This window comes from Alnus glutinosa, chromosome 6, assembly GCF_958979055.1.
Source record: "Alnus glutinosa chromosome 6, dhAlnGlut1.1, whole genome shotgun sequence".
NCBI classification, from domain to species: Eukaryota; Viridiplantae; Streptophyta; class Magnoliopsida; order Fagales; family Betulaceae; genus Alnus; species Alnus glutinosa.
In genome coordinates this window covers 5,870,280-5,894,832 of record NC_084891.1, presented here as the reverse complement: position 1 = coordinate 5,894,832, position 24,553 = coordinate 5,870,280, and the positions used below count along the sequence as shown (strand labels likewise).

Sequence of the window (24,553 nt, the reverse complement as noted above, 5' to 3'; positions counted from 1 at the left end):
TTTAATTATTTTTTTAATATTTTTATTGTATTTTAGAATATTTAATAATATTGTCTACTCTAAAAAGATTTTAATAATCCTATTCACTTATCTTCTATTTATTCAAAAGGTCAATCTCCATTTTCATTTCCTTTGTCTATTTTAAAAAATTAATATATTGAGAATAGTCCATGTTTAATATTATCTCTTTCAATTTTCACTTATTTAAAAAATAGCTTTCTTAGTAAAAAATAAGAAAGAAGTGAAAGCAATTTGACAAAATAAGATCAGAGGTTAACATCACACGCTTAAAATTATTTATATTAATTGATATTGGCGTATTTTAAATGATTTTTCTTTTATTTTTTTTAGGTGAAAAGTAATTTAAAACACGCTATATTAGTCGGTGTGTAATAACTAATAAATTTAATAAATGAGTTTAAAGAGTAATAATAATAGCATTTCTTTATGCATAAATACACGATCTCACTTTTAAAAATGATTATAGGAATTACATATTTTTATTAAAAATAATTAATTTAATAAATTTAATTAGGAGAAAATAATTTATGAGTAGAAATAAGAAAGAAGGAAAGTAATTTGACAAGTAAATAATAAACACACAAACCCACGCCCAACATTTATTCTCAAAACAAAACAACCGAAGGCTCAGACAGAGACAGAGAGAGAGAGAGAGAGTCAGAGAGGGAGAGAACCTTTTGCTTTTTATTACTCGCTCTCTTTCTCTCTCTCTATCTCTCTCTCCAACAAAGCTCGTTGATTCTCTGTCTCTCACTATTTTTTTTATCTTTTCAGAAAATCGTGCTGTCTTTTTCGCAGAGTCTCTCTAGTTTCTCTCCCTAGAGAAAGAGAAACCTCTCACCACAGAGAAAGAGAAGAAGCTCTACAGAAGAGTAATATGGGGATGAGGAAGAGATGGCCGTACAAGTAATGGCTCAGCATCAAACTATGCCCAACAATGCCAACGCCAACACTAGCGGTAACAGTGCAAGCCAAGGCCAACAACAACAGCAACTAGCTAAGCCAATGTTCCATGACTTTCTTGGCATGAAGAAGCCCGCCGATTCGCCTCTGGGTTTTTCCCCCAAAGCCGCCGACTCGCCGTCGGCCTCGGCGTCTCTTGGGGCTTCCTCCGGTGGTGCCCGAGGGCTCATCTCCACCACCTCTGATCTGGGTTCCGGTTAGTCACTCTGTCACACCTGTGCTTCACTTTGCTCTGCTTTTTTATTTTCAACTGCTGTTTCTTCTAACTTCCTTTCTCTTTTAGCTCAAAGGGTGGTTCTGTGATTCTGGGTTTTCTTAAACAGTTTTTTTTTTTCCTCCCCTTTGTATTTTGGGTGGTTTTGTTTTTATGTTTACAAAAATGTTTTCTTTCTCTAATTTATTAGATTCATCTGGGAATGTCGAAGCGTTATTTGGTTTTCTATAGTTTCATGGGCTATTTCATTTATATTTTTTTTTTGATGAATAGGTTATTTCATTTATATTTGGCGTTACTGTGTTCTTGTTTGTGTTGTGTGTCTGTGTAATCAAGTGGATGGTCTTGATTTTCATCTGGTGATATTGGAAGCTTTCTCTCTCTCTTTTTCTCAGTCTCAGAGTGGGGCGGGTGTCTTTGATACGGGTTTGTTTTAGTGAGGTCAGTGACGGGTTGGTTGCTTTCTAGGTCCTCTCTCTCTCTCTCTCTCTCTCTCTACACGGGTTTGTTGTATCTGTTATAGTTTTGCACTTTTTTCTCTGGGACTCGACTTGATTCTATATTCATTTTTTGCAAACGTCTCTGTTAAATTTTGTATGTAGTGTTTAGTGTTTCCTTTTCAACGTGGTTTGGTGTAAACCATGATGAATAAAAAAGTGTTGAATGTATATTATAGGCAATTTATTCTTTTCCTTTGATAATTTTTTCTCATTACCAAGTGAGAAGTCGAATTAAGCATCTTATTATTGCCCTTTAGTCATTGTGTTATGATGATATGCATGCTTTGTTTTGTTTTTGTTATATATCTTTTTGTCCTTTAGTTGATCCCTTCCATCTTTGACCTTAATTAGTGGGCATTACTAATCTTGTAGCTTAGTTGTTGTGGTTGTTTTGCTGAAACACATTTAAGAAAGCTTGGTCTTTTTCTGATTTGGCATCTAAATTAAAGCTTCTTTTTCCCATTAATTTTAATAGAAAGACAGGTTGGAAATCATCTCGAGGGGATTCCCTTTTATGGTCCAAGGAGTGATATTTCTGGGCATGAGATAAGTAACAGAATAGTAGGAAGTAAGCGAAATAATCCCGATTCTGCTTTTATGGGGTCATCCAGAGATGGAATCTTGGATCATGACTCTCTTGAGAACTCGCATTTGATTAAGGTGTGAATGATAGTGATTGATGTTTCTCCATTCTTTTTAAACAGCCAAAAGAACCCCATACGTGGATTCATATTCTCTAACATTTTTAGTCATGTTCTGATATAGTTACTCCGAAATGGAGCTGGGGGGGAGCGATATAGAAGGTCCAATGATGATGAAGTGTTCTTTGGCATGCAGTCAATGAGGCCAACTCCTGCTTCTCTTGTGTTTCAGCCTCCCACTGGCAGTAGAACCGATGCTAATGTTTCCAAATGGGAACGGCCTATGTCTATGAATGTTGGCCCTGCCGTGCAATACCCACCACGTGGGGGCCAGTTTGCACCTATACTGCATCAGGTACATTCGAACAGAGTCAGGGATGCCACTGCTGGTCCTTCAATCATCTCTCAATCAGCTGCTGACGAGGGATCTAGAACTGGGATTAAAGGCCCTGTAATTTTGAGTTCCATCAATGCCACCAGTGGTGTCTCTGAGAGGAACTCATCTGCCGTGCTGCCAAGTGGCAACAGACAGAAGTCTGGGACTAATGTTTTAGAGCCAGAATCTTCTGCTCCTCCCAGGTAAATGTGACAATATGATTTATTCTCCTCTCTATCTATTTCACTTTTCTTTTTTTGGGAGAGGGGGGGGAGGGGAGAGAGAGAGAGAGAGGAGATACTTGACACCATGTATTTGTATCTGTTGTGATTGCAGTCGACTTGGGTTAACATCTGGTAGTCGGCAGATGACTATATTTTATGGCGGTCAAGCTCATGTTTTTGACGATGTCCATCCAAATAAGGTTTGTTTTCTGTTGTTCTACCAAAAGTGGAGTCATCTTTGTTTAATGTTACTGGTTTCTACTGTCAGGTAGATGAATTAGCTTTAAGCAAGTATGTTATTCTACTGTCTGCTAGATGAATAAGCTTATGGTGCTAGCTTAACGAGGACCTAAATTGGTTGATGTTGATGAATCATTTGGGAAAAGTACATAGTTGATTGGTATTAACTTGGTTCAATCATATCACGGTTGCCTGCCATTGTCTGTAGAAATGCAGAGGCGGCACGATCTATGAAACGACAGATGTATGTGAGGTTTATATTGACCCATACATCCACTGCTAATTTGTTTAAAGAAACATGGTCGTGGATTTGTGAGTTTGTTTCACATCTGTACTCGTGTTATTGATACTGCAGTTTGCAATGCACAACTAAATGTGCACCTTATAATGCTTGTACAGGATTTATATCAGCATTTGGAACTCATGAACCCTCATACTTTTGTTAATTTTTTGGACAAAGCTTGTTGGAAGATTGCTTCTGATTTTCTGTTTTCATTTATAGTAGTTTTTATAGAAGGCCTGCTTAGGGTCCCATAATAATAATGTCGAGTCACAATTCTAGTGGAAATTTGTACATATGACCACTAGAGCCTAGAGGACATAGCTGCAACATTAACCTACTCCTGAGAGGAGCTTGAATCGTTGACATTCATTATTAGGAGGCAGAATGTTGAACATGTAAACTACCGATATGACATGATTTTATTCTCTTATTTATTTATATTATTTTGATTGTAATCTCCTAATAATTCCGTTCCATAATAAGTTTGTATTCCACTCCTATTTAAACCCATGCAAGCGTATGGAATGAACATCATGGAATAAAACAATTTATCTCCTCCTCTTCTCTTCAACTTGGTATCAAAGACTTTTGGGTTCTTGATTTTTTTTTTCCTGGATTGTGAGTTTCCTTTTGGGTTGGGTGCACTGTCTCACACCCACGTATTTGTGGCTGTGCGATTGGTGCACCCGACACAAATGCCGTGACAGGGTGTTGCTCGGTGTAATTTGGGTTGCACCACTGGCGAACGGTGGAGATTTGGTGGGACAATAGATCGGCGAGCACTGTGCAATGTGAGTTTTTGACTAATCAACCGTGAAGGGTTGTCCCTTCTGGATTGTTGGTAGTCTCTGGGGTTTTTTCTTGAGTTTTTGAGGACTACCGATGTATTTCGGTGGCGACAATACGCTCTCCGGCAGCGGTGCGCAAATGATTTGTTTAGGAAGCAAAAACGACATGAATGTTGGAAAACATGTCGTACAGAGTTCTTCCAGAAGATCTGTCGTTTGAACTTGCAAAAACGACAAGTTGTTCAGCAGTTTGCCAAACGACAGGTAAGAGTCCTAAATTACTAGTCTTTTAGCAAAAAAAAAGAAGATGATTGATCAGTAGTTTTTGATGGTTGAATTCTAATATTCCTTTTACTGCATTGTAATCTCACTTGAGCCCTTGTGTTGGAGCTATTTGGTTGGATGTCTAAACTCAAAATGGTGGAATCGAGTCAGACCACAAAAACTCACAAAAAAGGGGTAGAGAGTCATGTGACCTCCTATAGTGAGAATTCAACTCTCCAAATCACAATTGTGAAGTTGGTGGGCTGAATTATCTTTCTTGGTCGCAGTTGACCATGTTATATATTAAGAATCGAGGAAAGATGGGATACTTGAATGGGAAAGTATTTGAACCTAGGTTAGATGACCCTTCCTATGACAAGTGGGAGGTTGAGAATTCAATAATTACGTCCTAGTTATTATACTCTATGTTACCAGAGATTAGTAAATGATATTTATTTCTCAGCACGACAAAAGAAGTTTGGAATGCAGTACAAATTTATGAATTGAAACAACGAATACATGGAACAACCCAAGGTGACTGGTCCGTAGCTACTTATTTTCATAAACTTCGTGGTTTGTGGTAGGAGTTGGATCATTATCAGAATTTGCAGATTGAGTGTGTAGTAGATGTTGTCAAAATTAAGAAGATAATAGAAGAGGGACATATTTATGAGTTCTTAGCTCGTTTGAACTCATAGTATGATCCTGTGCGTGTTCGGATTTTGAGAAAGGATTCTCTTCTGTCACTTAGGGAGGTATTTTCATATGTCCAAAATAAGGAGAGTTGTTGCGGCACGATGCTTCATTACAGTTCACGGGCTCAATTTGCTCAAACAAGTGCGTCTCAACTCAATTCGAAAGGTCATCTTAGAAGTCGAGATGGTGGCAGAGTAACAGAGGCGACCTCAAATGACAAGGACATTATTTTGTGACCACTGTAATAGGTCTCGGCATACTCAGGAAACTTGTTGGAGACTTTATGGTCGTCCTACCCGAGGTCACAGGGGTCGCTCAGGTGGAGGAACCAGGCCTCGGGTTAATCTTACTTACATGAGACAATTTCCACACCAGATGCTAGTTCTACTTTTGCTGATATTGGGGGCTTTAGCAATGAAGAGTTAGAAACACTAGGTTGTCTTATGTCTCGATTAGAAACATTTGCTACTGCATCCTCTTCCTTTGCTCATACAGGTAATTTAGCCACTGCTCTGAATGCATTTGCTCCTCACTCTGATGATCCTTGGGTCATTGACTCTTGTGCCTCAGATAACATGACTTCTATGTCCCCTTTATTTTCTTCATATAATCCTTGTTCTGACAGAGAAAAAGTTAGAATAATTGATGCTTCTTTGTTGCTAGTGTCGTGCAAAGGATCAATTTCTGTCACACCTCTATGACCTTGTCTTCTGTCCTTCTTGTGCCTGATTTTGTCACTAATTTATTATTCATTGCATGTATTACCTGTGAGTTGAATTCTCGAGTCATTTTTTATTCTCATTATTGTTTGTTTCAGGACCTAGTCACATGAATGATGATTGACAGTGGTAGCTTGAGGGATGGTTTGTACTACCTGAATTCTCAGTCTAGAACACAAGGTCGGCTCACACAGGCATATCACTTCGTTCGAGTAGATAACTCTGCAACAAGAATATGGCTTTGGCATCAGCGATTAGGGCATCATTCTTTTTTTGTTGTTGCGACGCATGTTTCCTTCTTTTGTTTTGCATAATAATGTTTCTAAGTTTCTGTGTGAAACTTGTGAACTCGCCAAACACCATCATGTGTCTTTTTCTCCTAGTATCAATAGAAGTGCTGAGTCTTTTGTTTTTGTTCATACTGATGTGTGGGGCCCTTCACATGTGGTTCTTTGTTCGGTTATTGGTGGCTCGTTTCTTTTATTGATGTTTTTTCTGGGACCACCTGGGTCTATTTGTTAAAGGATAAAAGTGATGCGTTCTTTGTGTTTCAAATGTTTCACAAGATGATTTAGGCCCAATTTAATACCAATATCAAAATTGTTCTTTTTGACAATGGAGGTGAGTATATGTCAGGTGGTCTTGGGACGTATTTTCGAGAACATGGCATTATTCATCAAACTAGTTGTGTCGATACCTCCTAGCGGAATGGTGTTGTTGAACGGAAGAATCGACATCTTCTAGGGGTAACCTGATCCTTAATGCTTGATCCTTGAGGTGTTGTCCCCACATTTCTCTACTTCAAAAGGCGTCTCTCCCAAGGTGTTTGGATGTATTTGTTTTGTCCATATTCATGGTCCAAGTTGGGGTAAGTTAGATCCTTGGGCCCACAAATGTGTCTTTGTGGGTTATTTTCCTACGCAGAAAGAGTATAAACGCTATCATCTCCCATTGCGAAAGAATTTCTCTAAATGGATGTTATGTTCTTTGAAACACAACCATATTTCTCCTTAACCCAAGCTTCTCTTCAGGGGGAGAATTTGAGTGAAGAGGAGTTTTTGAGTTTGTTACCTTTCCTTACTCCTATGCTAGATCAGGAGAAATAACAGCTTGCTAAGGAGTCTCCTACTAAACCTATTGATAAGTCATGTTTAGCCTGTGGAAGAGTTGAGAGTTTACGCCAGAAAAGGCTATCCTTGATGCTACATGCCAAACATATGATCCTAACTGGGGTAGTACTACTTCTATCCCTAATATGAATCTTGTAATACCTATTGTCGATGATATGAATCTTCCTATTGCAAGCGCAAAGGATTTAGGTCATATACTCACCATTCCCATATTTGATTTTGTTTCCTATTAGAACCTTTCACCATCATATTGTTTTTGTGTGTCCAAATTGTCATTTATGTCTATTCCTAAAAATCTACAGGAGGTAGTTAGTGATCCAAAGTGGACTGTATCGATCCAAGAAGAGATGAAAACCCTTCACGAAAACAATACGTAGGATCTTGTTCAAATCTCTAATGGGAAGACGACTATTGGATGCAAGTGGGTGTTCACCATTAAGTATAAGGCTGATGGTTTTGTGGAACGATACAAGACCTGGTTAGTTGCAAAAGGCTTTACACAAACTTATGAGATTGACTGTGAGGAAACATTTGTTCCGGTAGCAAAGATGAACTCAATTAGATTATACTTTCTGTAGTAGCAAATTTGGATTGGCCTCTGCGTCAATTTGATATGAAAAATGTTCGTCGTGGACTATAAAGATTCATCTTCTATGGGAAAAGTGTGCAAACTAAAGAAGGCTTTGTATGGCCTAAAACAATCTCCAAGAGCATGGTTCAAGCGGTTTTCCTGGGCTATACAGAGATTTGGTTACAAGCAAAGTCAAGCTAATCATACACTTTTTATTAAGCATTCCACTCAAGGAAAGGTAATAGCTTTGATTGTGCATGTTGATGATATTGTAGTATTCGGAAATGATGAGGAGATACAAAACTTAAAAAAACTCTGGCCAACGTGTTTGAAATAAAAGACTTGGGCAATTTGTCTTTTCTCGCCTCTCTAGGCCTCTCTCGCCCCCCTCCCCCCCTTTTTTTTCCCCTTTCCTGCCTCGCCCCAGTGGTGGTGCATGTAGGCGTGTCCCACTAGGGTTCCGTTCTCTCTTGCTACTTAGAAGCTCAGACGGCGTTGGGTTTTTGCGTAACTCTTTGTTTTTGGTTGTTCTTTCTGATGTGGTTTTGTCTATTCAGTTCTGAGTGAGGTTGGTGCTGGTTTCCGGCTGGTGGTGGAGCGTTCATGTGGAGATATCATGCAGTGCTGATATGGAGTGCCCTCTCTCTGCAGAAGCAAAAAAATTCTTCTTTTCGGTGCGTGAAGATAAGGCATAATTTCTTTTGGAGGATAGGAGGAAAGATTTTGTTGGGTTTGTGTGCTTGAGTGTCCAATGCTCTGTTTGGCTGGTGGATACAGTTGAAGAGGTGTTGAAGTCTCCGAGTATAGAAGACTTCGCCAAGTCTTATCGTGAAGTTGAGAAGGTGCTAATGGTCCGTGGGGGCGGTAATAAGGCTGGCTGTTATCTGGAGGTGACGGTTTCTGCAGAGGATGGTCGGAAAGGTATCATCTGGCTTCCCGAAGGTCGTGAAGGATGGGGATGGCGTCCGTTTGTGGGAGAGTTGTGCCATTTGTTGGTTCTCCCGGGATAGCTATTGATCTTAGCCTCTGTTTTCAAACTTTGGGGGTTTCTCACGAGGGGAATGAGAAGGCCTTTTTAGACTTCATGGCTCTAATTGATGCGGAGCATCGTCTGGAGGCTCCAGTCCCCACTTCTAAGTTTAAAGGGTGTCGTGAAGTGAAGAACCTAGAGTGCACTATTAACTATGATGCTAGGAGTTTTAGTTCTAGCCAGGGCAAGGCAAGAGGGCCTCTGATGTAATGTTTTAGTCTTTGGGTTTTGTGGGCTGGTTTTGTAGGGGTCTTTGGGTTTCCTTATGTTTTTGGGTTTTTCGGGTGTTTTTCCCCTCTCCTCTTGTTCTCCTGTTTTGGTTTCCTCTTTGTATACTTCCTGTATGCTTAGGGGCGTCTTTTACGTTTTTTATAAAATTCTCTACTTTTTTTAAAAAAAATTTGTTGGTGCCTTTTCAAGCCAAGTCTGAGTTGCAGGGTTCTGTTGAGATTTCATCGGCGTGGAAGCAGGTGGGAGCAGGTGCGAAGGCTTCTTCGTATGGGTGCTCCTTCACGGAAGTGGTGTGGGCTACAATCAGTTCTCCCACGGACTCTGGTGGGTTAAAGAAGTCGATTTTGGGTCACCTTGATCTGTTTCCAATGGCGGCTTGTTTTGAGTGGGAGAACGGAGGTGAGAATCTGAGATTGGCGATGGATTGTTCTGAGTTGGAGAAGAATTTGAAGAGGGCAGAGGCCAGTTTAGAGGAGAGCTCTAGGTCATTGAAGAAGGCGATGAAGATGAAGGGTACTCTCGTAAATCGCTTGGAGAAGAAGATTCTAGGGTTTGCGTGGAGAAAGTTTTGCAATCGGATTAAGGCTGAAGTGGGCCAGGTGGTTGGTTATGGGCTGGATCAATTACCCACAATGGGTTTTAAAAGGTTTCGTTTGAGCTGGTTCGCATCTAACCCTAAACTGGTTTGTGAGAAAATGGGTTCTGGATCCGAAGCGGGTCCTAGGGTTTTTTCGGATCCTGGGTCTATTTCCTTGCCTGAAGATGCCGTAGGTCCTCAGGCAAGGCTTGTTTCTTCACCATCGATGGTCGAAGCTCTGTCTTCATTTGCGACTGGGGATTTTGAAGTCCAGTAGAGTGGGACTTCTTAGGTGAGGTCTGCTTTCGCCAGTGGGTGTCTTTTAGCTTTGGCGGTCTCAGTCGATTTCGTCTTGGTGTCGGCATTGGAGGACGTAGCTCAACCTTCTCTATAGAGGGCTAGAGAAGGCAGAGCAATGCATTTGGATGAGAGCTTATTTGCAGAGACAGTGGCGGCAATGAGGATAGATATTGTCGGTGAGACCAAGTCTTTGCAGCACTCTAAGGTGGAGGATCCCAGTAAGGCAGTTTCCATGAAGGCTATTGTTAAGCAATCTTCTTCGGCGAGGGGATTCCTTCGGAAGGGGGTTTCTCAATCGGTCAGTACAATCCACTCTCTCGCTTAAAGTGTTGGTCGTGTCGTCATCGACTCTTGTTGCTAAGGAAGTTGGGGTGGAAAGGACTCCTTCCCTATTGGGTGGCTGCGGCTCTCCTAACGTTGAAAAGGATGAGGATTCCGGGTTTAATGGTTTGATCGAGTCTCAAAAGTGGCTGTTAGGCTATGGCCTGGATGGGGAGAGCATAGTGTGGGATCATGGGGACAAGATTTGGTATGGGGAGGATGGACAATCCATTTACCCTTTGGGTGTTTTACATCCCAACATGCCCTTGGACTGGGCGTTGGATGGTGATGAGGGCGAGGATCCGTCCTTGGCAATCCTGGATGTCATTGATGAGGAGTTTCATCAGAAAACTATGGTTGCACGCCAAAATACCAAAGGTATGGGGGAGCTGTTGAAATTGAAAAGCTCCATTAATTACGGCGATGCAAGCGCATCCTTTCGGCGTTGGAAATAGAAGGCTCACATGATGTAGTGTTGAGTGCCTCATGTGGTTCTTGGGTTTTGGGGTTTTAGGGTCTAGCGGGTTTGTTGGTTTCTTTCTTTTTTTGGGCTGGTTTGGTTGTTCATGTGTATACTACCTGTGTACTTAGGGGCGCTTTACGTTTTTTTTAATATATTTTTGTTACTTATAAAAAGAAAATTTAATTTTTGGGCATTGAGATAGCGAGGTCCAAACATGGTATATTTATCTCCTAACGAAATTATATCCTTGATCTTCTCAAGGAAACATGATTGCTAGGATGTAAAGCCCTTGATAATTCAGTGGAGGTGAATGTTAAGCTGGGAGAAACTAGTGAGTGTCCGCTGGTGGATAAAGGTAGATATCAGTGATTAGTTGGCCGGTTGGTTTATTTATCTCACACCCGCCCAGACATTGCATATGCTGTTAGTGTTGTGAGTTTATGCTTTCTCCACGACAGCTCCATATGGAAGTAGTTTATTGTATCCTTTGCCACTTAAAATCTTCACTAGGTAAGAGATTGTTGTTTTCTCGACATGATTATTTGGAAATAGAAGCCTGTATAGATGTAGATTGGCAAGATCAATTATGGATCGACAATCTACATTAGGATGTTGTACATTTGTAGGAGAAAATTCGGTTACATAGCGTAGCACAAAATAATTAGTGGTTACCAAATCTAGTGCAGAAGCAGAATTTAGAGTCATGACTCATGGAGTGTGTGAAATATTATGGTTGAAGATATTCTTGAAAGAGGTTGGGTTTGATTCCAAGGATTCTATGAGATTAGAGGTGTAAACGAGTCGAGCTTGAGAGAGTAGTGCTTGCTCTTGCTCGAGCTCGAGCCTAGTTTTTGTGTTTGAGCTCGGCTCGAGTACTCCCTCCACGGCCTTAAATCCAACATCTCATGCGGTCTCCATCTCTGCGCGAAAACGAATACATGGACGATGATGAATGGCTACGATCTACTGCTCTTGCTCCGGTGGAGGCAGTGTTGTTTTAGAAGCTAAAAGGACGACTTGGAGAGGCTACCGGAGGATCACGACATGGAGATCACTGATGTCCTTGTGGAGGGCTTCGCGCTGCCTTGCTCGCCGGCTACGGATGGCACAAAGGGTTGTCTTTTTGTTACGGGTCTACTTGAGAAAGGAAAATAGAAGAAAGAAGAATGCATTGGGTCTGCAATGGAGGATAGAGTCTAAGCATGAAGATGGGTATGTCATAGGTCTGATATTGAAAAGTTGCATAAATGACTTGTTGAGGGCATGCGTTGAGAAGGAGAAGAGAAAGTAGTGGAAATTTGGAAGCATGCATGACAAGGAAGACTTGGAGAATTGGGAAAGTTAGTGAGGCAGGAGGTGAGAAGTCACGTGTCTTGGGCATTGGAAGAGTCAGTCTTGGAAATTGCGATATAGCTTGGCGTGGGAAAAATAATATTCCATATAATTGGACTAATGGTTTTGCACAAGTTGTCTCTCCACTCTTTTAACTCATTATAGCCATTTTGACTGAGAGAATGGCTTCTCTCTCTCTCTCTCTCTCTCTCTCTCTCTCTCTCACACACACACACACACACACACAACGAAAGTGGATATTTATGGTAAAAATCTTTCTAATCTCATCATCACCTGGTACTTAAGTGGGATCCACTTAAAACGGGTTTTATTCGGTAAGAGAGGATGGTCAACCACTTCATAAACAAGTGGACATGTTGAGCCCAACGAGTAATCCTAGAAGTTCCTCTTGTGTTCCTAAAAAATGAGGTGGCTTTTTAAAATCACCATTGGACTTGTGATTGATCACTATTGAATTTTGAGCAAATGGTGATTTTAAAAGCCACCTCATTTTTAAAGGGACACAAGAGTGACACATGAGGGACTTTTAGAATTACTCTGAGCCAGCAAGTTTGATTAATTTCTAAGAGGGGTAATCGGCCACATTAAAATTACCTTATGGGAAGGTCCGTTTGATATCCAAAAATTGCTCAGCAACAATCGGGCAAGTGGGGAATATTGGAGTGAACCAGAAAAGTTTGGGTAGAGCCGGATACACACACACACACACACACATTAATAATATATACGAGTCTAGTCCTAATAAGTGAGTCGATTCTTATACGACCAGGTTTACGAACATCAATCGAGTCGAGCCGATTCTTATACGACTAGGTTTACGAACATCAATCGAGTCGAGTCAAGTTTCTACGAGTATGTATTGTTTAATAATTGAATCTAATTTTGTGTTCACGAATGACCAATTTAATAATCGAGTCAAGCATGAGTCGATTTTAATCGAGCTGATTTCGAGTAAACTTGTGAGTAGCTTAGCTCGTTTACACCCCTATATGAGACTGTATACGGCAATTAATATTGCTCACAATCCAGTCCTACGTGATCGAACCAAGCATGATGAAATTGACCGTCTATTAAAGAAAAATTCCGAGCGGGTATAATCTGCACTGTATGTGGAGATAAGAGAAGCACTGTATGTGGAGATAAGAGAACAAGTTGCAGATATCTTGATAAAGGGAGCGTCTAGTAGTGTTCTTCATTTAGGCTTATGTAAGCTGGGCATGCGAGACGTCTTCGCCTCAGCTTGAGGGGGAGTGTTGAAGATGGAAACTACCGATATGACATGATTTTATTCTCTTACTTATTTCTATTATTCTGATTGTAACCTCCTAATAATTCCTTTCCATAGTAAGTTTGTATTCCTCTTCTAGTTAAAAGCATATGGAATGAACATCATGGAATAAATCAGTTTCTCTCCTCTCTTTTCTCTTCTTCTGTGTTCTTCTCTTCTCTTCAACTCAGAAAACCAGTTAATGATATCTTTTGGTTAACTGTCTTTAATAGTCAGTTTCCTGTTTTTGCTTTATGTCCACAATTATTATGAATTTGTGTCTTCTGAGGGCTAAAGATATGCAAGTACTATTCACCTTATGATGCTCACTTTCAAAACACACTATTGACACTACCAAGGTTGTAGTTAACTACTAAGTTTGCTAATCTGCATGCTGTAGAATTATACCAGTAGAACTCCTTTGCTAAATATGAGAATCTGCGATCAGAAATACACTACTTAGTCTATAAATTGCAGTGCAAAACTTTTTTAGAGTTTTTGGAGTTGTATGTGCGGCGATTCTCAAATCATCGGCACAAATACTGATATAAACACTGTGTTAGGCTTGCACTTAGATTCATAGGAGTGTTGGATTTTTCAGGCCTTCACATCTGATGATGGGAATTGTTGATGAACTGTTTAAAGTCTTGTTAAGGTTTAAGAAAGATCCATCATTACCTCTCTCATGGATTGTTATGATATCCATAGATTATGAATATGCCAAAAGTTTTTGGTTCTCCTTCTAAAGCTCGTGTGATATGAAACAACCATGTTAAGCACTCCAGGAACAAGTTTGTTTTGTGCTAAAGTAAAATCATTTTCATGCTGCGTCTTTCAACAAAACCTAAACCCACGGTGTCAAATCACTTTAGGAAATTTATTTGTTGATCTTTCTTGGACATATCCTATATCTCAATCATCAAAACTGGAAATTACTGGAAAAGGTCTTTTATTGTACTTGTGTATGTCATAACTTGCACAGGGCCTTGTACTCAGTTGTTTTGATGAAAAAAGAATTTTGGGTTTGCATTTTCCTTGTAAGGGGTTCCCAGGTGTCAATAAGCCAACCTACCTATATCGCAGCATGTTATGCACCATGGATGCTTGGAGCAACGTGCTTGGTGCACAGTAGTTGTATCAAATTGGAACATCATCTATACTTCGTAGGCACCACCATAAGCTCATGGCTGTAGGACATAAACTTCAGTTAACTGGATGGCCCTGTCACTGCTGTAGGATTCATAAGCAAATCGTGTTATTCATGACTTCACCCCTTCATTGTTGTTGGGCCACAGCTGTTGCTAAGAATTCACTACTCAAACTCAGGCACTGAACGTGTGACAACAATTTTTTTGCTTAAGCTTTATAAATATATGTTTTATCTGGAAGATGTTGAATTTCCTTGACAATGACAATCACAATTGTGCAATTACTGCCTTGAGGTACATGAGATTTTTAGGAGGCATGGTTCTGGATACTTTTAAGGCAAGAGTTGCTTATTCATATTACTAATTGTCATTTCTGAATCTTTTCTTAAAATCATGTGCTTGCCAAATGTCAACAACCTTGATATACTAAAGTACCGGTAATTCGTTTACACTCTTCTTGTACTCTTGATTTGTCTAGTCCTCCTATATTGCTAGATATTCCTGATGAAAGTCTTAAATGTAGTAGTTCTACTCATGTCTCGTTATGCTTATTATGAAAATTGTTTGACGCACCATTGGTTCAGGTGCGTCATGCTTTTCTTGAAATGTGTAAGGCCCCGTTTGTTGTGGTGTAAAATGTCTTTTTGTCAGAAATTTTTTTCAAGGAAAACTGGTTATTTCTGGTGTTTTGTTGCAAACCTGAAAATGGTTTAGAAAACATTGTCAAGTGTTTAATTGGAACTTGAAAATGCTCTAAAAACACCACCAGACACCATTGCCGTCACCCCTCACTCAAAATTGGCACACACCCATTACCGATATCACACTTAGTCCCAATAGCCAACACCGTGGTCAAGTACTTGATATCCGAACCTTGCTTCTTCAGCTTCACCTGGGTGTGGTGCTCCACTGAATGCGCATTGGTCAAGACCCTCACCCTCCTCCCCCCAATGATGATCCCACTACTGCTCGAGCTGTATTGCCTCTTCCTCTGCCACATGAGCAAGAAATTAGGCTCCTTGTGAGTATAGAAGACATTCGCCACCGCATCCATGGAGGGCACCACCCTCACCATGCTCTCCCACCTCACCGGCTCTGAAATGATTGCAGTGGAGTTTGTCGCCATCGTTGTCGTTGCGTGGGTTGTGGTGCCCTGGTGAAGCCGCTATGTTGGGCCGCAGGTTCTCGTTCTTCTTGACCTTACGGGGATGGCCACGGCCACGCTGGGAGCTGATGGGTCATTCTGGTTGACCGTGGGTTAGGTGGTGGTGGTGGGGATGGGGACTGAGAGGACATTATTTTCTGCTGCGGTGGTATATTGGAAGTCCTTGGTCTCTTTGGTTGGTGGAAAATGTACGCCCCATTAGCCTTGTTTACCTTGGTCAACTGTTTTCGGTCTGGCAAAAATTTTCGGCCTCCCCAAACACCCAAAAGTGGGGAAAACATTTTGTGCCAGTATTATTGTGTGGTTCCTTGGGAATTTTACTCATTACTTCCTCTTTTGGATACTGAGTTGTTTTGTTGATGTCTAAATCCACTTCACTTAGGTTTGCCTTCTAAAGTTCGATTATGTCATGATATGGTGGGTATCGATTGGATGAAATTTACGATTCAATGTCTTCAGGATGACGGTGAATACATATATGTTGGCGTAGCTTGTTATTTCTCATAAATTGATATAAAACAATGAACATGGAAGTTCTTGTACAATCAGCAGAACGCGGTTGCTAACAAAAATAAAAAAATAGCTCCGTCTTTACTTTTCATAAGCTTTTAAATATCATCTACCAAATAAAGCCCTTGATGAATACTACTTCAGAGAGAATTTGCAATACTATGTACTTTGTGCACCTGTATATTAAATAGTGTAATGCACATTTAGTCCACTTCTCAAGAAACAGCTGAATTGAAAGCTAGCAAAACTAAGATGAACATCTCAATATATCAAACAAACTATGGGTATTTGGTACATGCTTCTTGGTTTCCTGGGGATTTTAGGTGGTCCGCATGTCATTGGATTCTATGCTGTTACGGTACCTGAAATAATTACTTCTGCATGACATGAATAATCACTATTTGCTTCCTAATATGTGTTTCAGGCAGATGTTATAATGGCCTTAGCTGGATCAAACGGAGGCTCTTGGTCAACAACCTTCTCGCCCAAATCTACTGCAAGGCCAGGTGGTGAAAGTAACATGCCTGGTGGAGACAATGAAGCAGGCATGGCACTTTCTCGGGAGTTTCGTGGGAGGTTACCTGCCACCGGTGTTTCTAATCACGGAGGTGGCTCAGCTGATCAAACATTGACACCATCAGGTGATCCTCCTGCCCGATGACCATGTCTTTGAGGTGCTGTGTTTAATACAGAATGAAAAAGTGCATCCAATTTGGTTTACATGAATGAGTTAGCTTTGCTTTGTCCTGCACCTAAAATCACTCTATCTTAACACCTGCTGAAATACTTCATTTCGGAACAGGATCCTTGATCTCCTTTTCGTACATGATGCCAATATTAACACGTGTTTTTTTTTAAAATTAAATATTGTAGCATCGTATACACCATGAGATGTACCAACTTTGAACCATGACCATGAAATGGAGAGGATCTTTGGCCATTCCTTTCAGGATTTCAGCAATGATTCTCTCTCTCTCTCCCTCCCTCCCTCCCTCCTTTTGTTTAATATCATATTGGTGACCTTGGTCATGATGGGTCTTCCCTGAGGAATTTTTTAATATCATATTGGTGACCTTGGTCATGATGGGTCTTCCCTGAGGATTTTTACTGAGATATGGAATCATTCATTCTCGTTTTTCATGTATATACTGTTATTGATTGCTAAAAACTGTTGTAGGGGGGCTTCAAGGGAGCATTATACCAAAAGACACAAGCAACCCTGGTAAAGCAGCAGAACCCAATCAAGAAGCAAAAAGAGAGCTATGATTTTCAGACTCGAATAGGTGTTAATTATTTCAAAATCTAGATACAGGTTAGGGTAAATGAGCTTATTCTTCCTCTGATATTTTTCGGGCTCTCTACCCTTTTCTTTTTTGGTGGTGGGGTGCGGCTTTCCTTGTTTCTAGGGGACCCAATAGAGCTATCAGATTCAGAATCAGATACAGCACTTGCCAAATCTATATATAATATGCTTTTAGTTTGATGCCTCATGGAAATGGATCCATTTCAATTCATAATATTATCCCAGATCAAAGAGTATATGGATATTATTTTCTTTTATAAGAATTGGAGTTGGTTAGGTTTAGCAGTGTGTCATAAAATTCTAGTGTTCTATTAATTTTCACTCTCTACCACCCTTGGAGTATAAGCTTTTATGAAGTACCTGTTAGAATATTAATTAAATGATTAAACTTTTCATTTCCTATTAGCTTAACTTTTTAGGATAATTAGTGATTTAATATTGTATCAGAGCAAAGGTCCTGATATATCTTTGCCATATCTGCATATCCTCTAAAAAGAAAGAAGAAATATATAAAATACCATGAGAGTCAGAGTTGGGGCTGGTGGCTTTGTCTCTAGTCAAAGTACTCTATTTGGGTGGACTTAGGATCTACCCTTATGAATCTCATCCTCCTCTCATTCTCAAGTTATTTAGAAATAAAAAACAGAAAAGAGCTACCTCCTTTGACTAATGGTGTTGGGTAGGTTGGCATTGATGTTATGAGCATGAATGAAGTCTATCCAGGGAGAAAAAAAAAAAAGAGAAAAGAAAAGAAAGAAGAAAAGAAGATAATTGGAGGCCCAATGAAGTTTTATCTATTTGTATATTGAGTAATGCTACTTTTAGTACCCATTTATTATGTCACATCAGTCGGTGTAATATTGGTGCGGAGAGTAGCATTACTCTTGTATGTTTTTTTTGTTTGTTAATTGAATAGTACTATTCTTTATACCCATTTATCAAATCCATAATGGGCATGTCGTACTTATCACTTTCTATTAAATTATAATTATTTCTTGAGAAATAATAAAACTTCAAAAAAAAAAAAAAAAAAAAGAACAAGTAAACCTCCTATGTGAAGGGGTGAAGGTTAATAATGTTGGGGGGCGGCAGCGGCGTGGAGGCTGGCCATTCTGCGTGGGTGTGGAGGCCGGCCGGAAGAGGTAATTTTTTATTTTTTATTTTTTTTCATTATTTTTGAAGATATAATTGTAATTTGATAGGACCGATCGATATGTTGTGTCCATTTTATTACGTAACTGTGGGTGACTTGATGGCAAGAACGAAATGAGAATTTCTCATTAGTCATTAAGGGGCTAAAATATGAATGATAGGTCAAACCTAATTTTGATAGTAACCAAATTTAGTTTTTAAGCGTAAAAATACATATATATTTACCTTAATAAAAAAAAAAATTAAGAGAAAATTTGAAGACCAAAGTAGCCATGCTTGATGACTTCTTAAGGCCATCTCTAACAGAATTGTTATTTTAGCCAAAATAGTCAAATTTGAGTTTTTTTGCTTTTTTTTTTTCTTCTCCAACAGAATGGTTACTTTAACCATTTTTCTAAACACATGAACAGTAAATAGCCAACAATGGCTATTCATTGTTCATGTGTTTAGACTTTTTTTTATTAATTTTTTCTCTCTCCCTCTCCGATCGCTCTTCGTCCCTCTCCGTCCCTCTCTGTCACTCTCCGTCCCTCATCTAATATTTTCTCAATCTCCCACTCTCCCTCTTCGTCCCTCTTGGTCCTGATGCCTAACGAAATCCTCCGCCCCTCTTGGTCAACACCACCAACCCCTTCCCTCTCGTTCACCACCGTTGCCCTTCTTTCCTCCGTCTTCAGCAATGTCGTCATTCTCACCCAAGACCTTGCTGATGAGCTCGTCCTCATTGACACCAAGCCCGACACCCTTTCCTCCAGCACGTTGTTGCCTTCCTCCCCCACACCAAAATCCACGCCTCCGTTGACTACGCCGTCATCGTCGGACCCGATCTCTGCATCGTCATTGCCGAGGCCTGCCAGATCCTCGACTTGTCCAAGTTTTGGTTCCTCGTCGCCGATCATCTCGACGCTCGCCAATCCTCATCAGCTCAAGAAATGAGACGGGTTGGGGTTGGGGAGATGGGTTGGGGTTGGGGGAGACCGGAGAGTGAGAGGGAGAAGTGAAAAAAAAAAAAAAATAAATAAAGAAAAAGATTAAAAAATAATATTTTAAGAAAATGAAGAATGTAATAGAGATTATTGTTGGAGTGTTTTTAAGATACACAGTGGTTAAAGTAAAGATTTGTACTTTTTGAGTAGCTATTTTAACTCCAACGGCTGGAGATAGCCTAATTTGGTAAAAACTCCGTTGGAAAATTTGATGGAAAAACTGACGGATAGTCTCTATTTTTCACCTGTTTTTATTTATTTTTTTTCTATTCGTATCTATTTTTCATCTTATATTCACGTAACAATACTTAAATTTGATCCAAGCTTAAAACTCTTATCAGTATTACAACTCGTTTTTGTGCTTGATTATGTTATTATTATTATTATTATTATTATTATTATTATTATTATCAACAACAACACAGTTATAAAAAATCATATTTTTTTAATTCCCTGTTTTACTATCTACTTTCTTTGACCTATTAAGATCGAAGTAAAACTATGTGTGCATGTGTAAGATTTCAAATAGAATAAAGTTAAATTATATCAAATTACAATAACAATGAGAAATAATTAATGTGTTTTATTTATTGCTTTGTTTGAAACTACAACAAAAAATCGTAGCAATGTATGCTAATGCTTCGTTTGTTTCAGTGTAAAATGTTTTCGACATTTTCCGATGTTTGGTGGGGGTGAAAATAATAGTCAACCTGAAAAATGATTTCCGTTTGACAAAAATTGCTTAATAAATTTCAGAAAATGATTTACGCTTTTTAAAAGTGTAAATCATTTTCCTCAGACGATAGACGTAGTTAGCCTTCTTTTAAACAACGTAGTCGACATTCACCAAGCAGTTGACCATCGCCGGAATTTGGCAATCGTCGCCGAATTCTGACTAGCCAAATATCAGTACCGGTTAGAATCCGGCGATGTTCGACCACCGTCATCGGATGCCGGCGAACGGGATTCTAGCCAAACTGGCTGGAATTTTGCCAGAACAGTTGGATTTAGGCCATTTGGCTGGAATTTGGCCAGAATAGCCGGCTTCTAGCCAACTGGCCGGGATCCTGTTGTTCTGTGCCAGATTTCGGCCTCCTTCATCGGAATCTAGTACAAATGGCCAGATTTTGGCCACCTTCGCGAGAATCCGGCCAGTCCAAATTCCGGCAACAGTAGCTAAAATCCTTTTAGTAAGTGACGAAATCTCGTTACCGGTAATTTTTTGTCGTTGGTGATTTTTTTTGTACGAGCCAAACTTCGAAAATTATTTTTAGGAAAATTATTTTTTTCTAAAAAATAATTTTGTTGGAAATATTTTACGGTAGAAACCATTTTATGTTGAAACAAATAGAGCAAATGTATATATCTTTTTTGAAGGAGTATGCTAAACAAATTAAACTACTAGTGTGAAAAAAGAAAACATATTAAACTACTTAATTAAACATCCTGAATTAGTTTTTTTTTTTTTTTATAGCATCTTATAAAATTTTACTAAGATAAAAAGTGTACTAATATATTGAAGGGTTAAATACCCTTGTAGTACCTGAGTTTTGAAAATTTTATTTTTGGGTACCTAAGTTTCAATTCGTATTGTAGTGGTACCTAGGTTTTGAGAAAAGACGGACTTAGTATCTCCGTCTATTTTTCCATCTAGTATTTAACGGTCCGCCACGTGTCAACCCCTAAGGGTTGACATGCGGCACAATATAAAAAATTTAAAATAAAAATCTTTAAAAATTAATTAAAAATTAAAATTAATAAAACTTAAAAAAAATAAAAAATATTAAAAACTTTTAAAAAAATTAAAACAAAAAAAGGAGAGCCATCCCCCTTGGCCACCATGGGGTGGCTGGACACCCCTATTTTGGCCAAGGGAGCTACCCCTTTGGCCGGTCTGGGGTGGCCGAACCACTCCCAATGGGGTGGTTTATGGCAGAAAAATAAAATAAAAAATTGATGGGTTTTGGCCTTTGGGGGTGGCCAAACCACCCCATGGGTAAACCTTCAAATTTTGTTTATCTTTGGTTTTGATCTTTGAGGGTGGCTGAACTACCTCCGTGGGCAAACCCTCAAATTTTTTTTGATGGGTTTTGGCCTTTGGGGGTGGCCGAACCACCCCCAATGGCCAAAACTCATCAATTTTATTTATTTATTTATTTATTTTTTAACACAAATGGGGACATTGCATAAATTGAAAGTTCTTGAGGGAGACATTGCAAATTGTTTACTAGTTAGAAGGGGTAAATGTACTTTCCCTAACTTTCATGTACACATTTTTTTACTTCCATTTTTTTATGCGAAATGTTTTAATCTAGGTAAATGCTATACTACAATTATTTTACTACTTTTAACATGTATTAGTAGGGGTGGAGGGAGGAGGGGTCGGGAGGGGTCAAACACCCCTGCGTTGTCCAAATTTTTCTTTTTAACCTCCGGTAGAAAGTTTCTGAATGTCTTGGTTGCCCACCCTCATCTACTCATAAGGGTGCATTAACTTTACAAACAAATATTTTCTAGAGGATTGGGATTAAGTCATACTACACGTCATCACATCACCGTTTAAGAGGTTTCTTGTTTCGATTCACTTTCAATGTGTCTGTCTGTTTGAGTTGCATAGACTTAGGTTAAAAGGAGGAAGACGACTAAGGGCCCGTTCAGTAAAGAATTTTGCTGTGTGATTTTTGTTTCAATAATAATAAGAAGTGATTGATATGATATAAAGGTAAAATGAGTTTTCAATTTTTCGTAAGAAAAAAGTGAAGAAAGTTGTTTGATAATAGAAAATAAAGAGGTTGATATATATATATATATATATATACAGAGGCGGACCCACGTTGGTGTTCGGGGGGACGAATGTCCCCCCAAAAATTTTGAAATTTCACTTCAAATATATAAAATTATAAATTTTGTCCCCCTAAAATTATTTTTTTGTCCCCCCTAAAAGTTTTTCTTTCCACTTTAATCCCATATTTTCTCCTCCCACCCACTTCCTCCCCTCTGCCAGCCTTTTACTTTTTGCAGACCCTTTCAGCTTGTTTTTTTTTTTTTGCCCTTTTTACCCCTCTCATTTCTTTTTCCCCCTTTCCCAGGCGGCCACGTGTGGCATCCCCTCCCCCAACGCCTCTCTCTACACCCCATCTGGCCATCTCCATGATCTCCTTTTTCCCCCTTTCACCCACGCATGGCATCCCCATGAATCCATGATGGTCGAATGGTGGTCGAATCGAAGTCAAGCTATGAGGACTGAGGAGTATCGGCGACAGAGGCTGGAAAAGAACAAGAGGAGCTGAATCTGGAAAAGTTTTCTTAAAATTAAAACATTTTTCTAGTGTATTTGGTTGTAGAAAATAGAAATCCCACTTGGATTCTGGGTTTATATAGTTAGTTTAGAAATTTTCATTGCATTGTAATGAGAGGTTATGGTTCAATTATCTCGGTCAACCCATATAGAAAAAAAAAATTAAAAACTTATTCTCAGTCATAGATAAGGAGTTTGCTTTACAGTTTCCAAGTCTAGATTTTTTGTACAATTTTTTGTTGTAAATACTGGACTTCATTACTCTATTCATGGTCTTGGCACCTAGATATCTCTTAATCAAGCTTAGAATGTGTTATTTCCTGTATTTCAGGTAGGGGCTCGCACCCTAAGCCTTTTTCTTTCATACATTTGGTCAAATATGTTTCGACTTTTAAATGGGTTTATTATTTAAGCTTTTCACGTTATAACATTGTTATGACTTGACTTTTATTATTGTTGTTGTTGAGTGATGAGTGCCAAATATTGTGTATTTGGACCCCTTGATTTACATTAGTTAGACCTTTAGCCTTGTTATTTTCTGATGCTTTGGTTAGTTTTTGTGTTTTTATGTTTTGTAGGTCAATAAGTGAGGAATGACAAAAATTCATGTGGAATTGCTTGGAAAATTCAGAAGTTTTGAAGAACTCGATCGATCGAACTTAAATTCGATCGATCGAATTTTGCCCGAAGTCGATCGATCGAATATTAATCGATCGATCAAAATTTCCCAGAACTTACTTTTGCAGAAGCGCGCCAGAACACCCAATCAAGAGCTTCTCCATGACAAAAAGCAGTTCTCCCTCTGATTTTCGCAGCAGAACACGCTGGTTTCGTGACCTTGGTTGTCTCTAGCAAGAGAGGAACCCTAGAGGGGGTTAGATGAGTCATTTTACATGGGTTTCTAGCCCTAATTTCCTTCTATAAAAGCCATAGCCATGTCTCCTTATTGGGAGAGTTCAGAGAACAGTAGCAAGATTTAATTTCGTTCATTTCATAGTGTATTTCAGTAGCTTTTGTTCTTAGACACTTTCTCTTTGTAAAACTTTTCTTTTATTTCCATGTTTGTTCTTCATTTTCTTGTGGTGTTCTTAGTCATGGAAGACTAGTAGCCTCAACTAAGGTTGATGATGAAACCTTTCCATTGATGACACTCACATTCTTGTTGTACTACTTGCACATTTGATGATATATCATATTTGTTGTTCAAGTTCCATTCATTTAAATGCTTTATCTTTTGCAATGAATGTGGTTGTTAGTAGATATAGGACATTTAATGTGTTTTAACCGATGGATACATTGTTTTATCGATTTGAATGATGATATCCATTGTGATTTGTTCATTGAATGGATACATTGGATGATTTGATTTCAAATAGGTACTCTTTGTGATTTATCTTTGGGTTGGATTCATTTAATAGTTCTAGAGTTTGTGGTTAAGACACTTGAATGACATCCAAAGTTTAATGTTCTTTGGGTGTTCAAGTGGAAACCAAGAGTGTGAGTTGTTGGATTTGGTTTGGTAGATTCCTTAGCCTTAGTTCCTTTTAATTTGCATATTTTGTTTCATCTCTTTTATTTAGTCTTTTACTCTTGAATCAATCCTCAAACTTTTGGAACTAGGTTAAATGAGGTTGATTAAACAAGACACCAACATTTGACCATTTTCCTGTGGATTCGACCTCGCACTTGCACACACTATATTGCAAACGAATCGTGCGCTTGCGAGTACTCATTAAAACACACATCAAGTTTTTGGCGCCGTTACCGGGTAGATCGGTTCAAAAATTGGTTTTCGTTTGATTGATTTTGTTTTTCTACT

General features: G+C 39.1%; 1 protein-coding gene across 1 annotated transcript; it reads left to right on the top strand.

Annotated features, from left to right (window-relative positions):
* Window positions 1-647: 647 nt before the first annotated feature.
* LOC133870391 (protein TIFY 8) lies at window positions 648-17,580 on the top strand. Its single transcript, XM_062307504.1, has 6 exons — window positions 648-1,180; window positions 2,174-2,358; window positions 2,464-2,918; window positions 3,052-3,139; window positions 16,420-16,636; window positions 17,173-17,580. Exons 1-6 carry the CDS (start codon window positions 916-918, stop codon window positions 17,259-17,261), a joined length of 1,299 nt encoding a protein of 432 aa, XP_062163488.1. The 5' UTR covers window positions 648-915; the 3' UTR covers window positions 17,262-17,580.
* The last annotated feature ends 6,973 nt before the right edge of the window (window positions 17,581-24,553 follow it).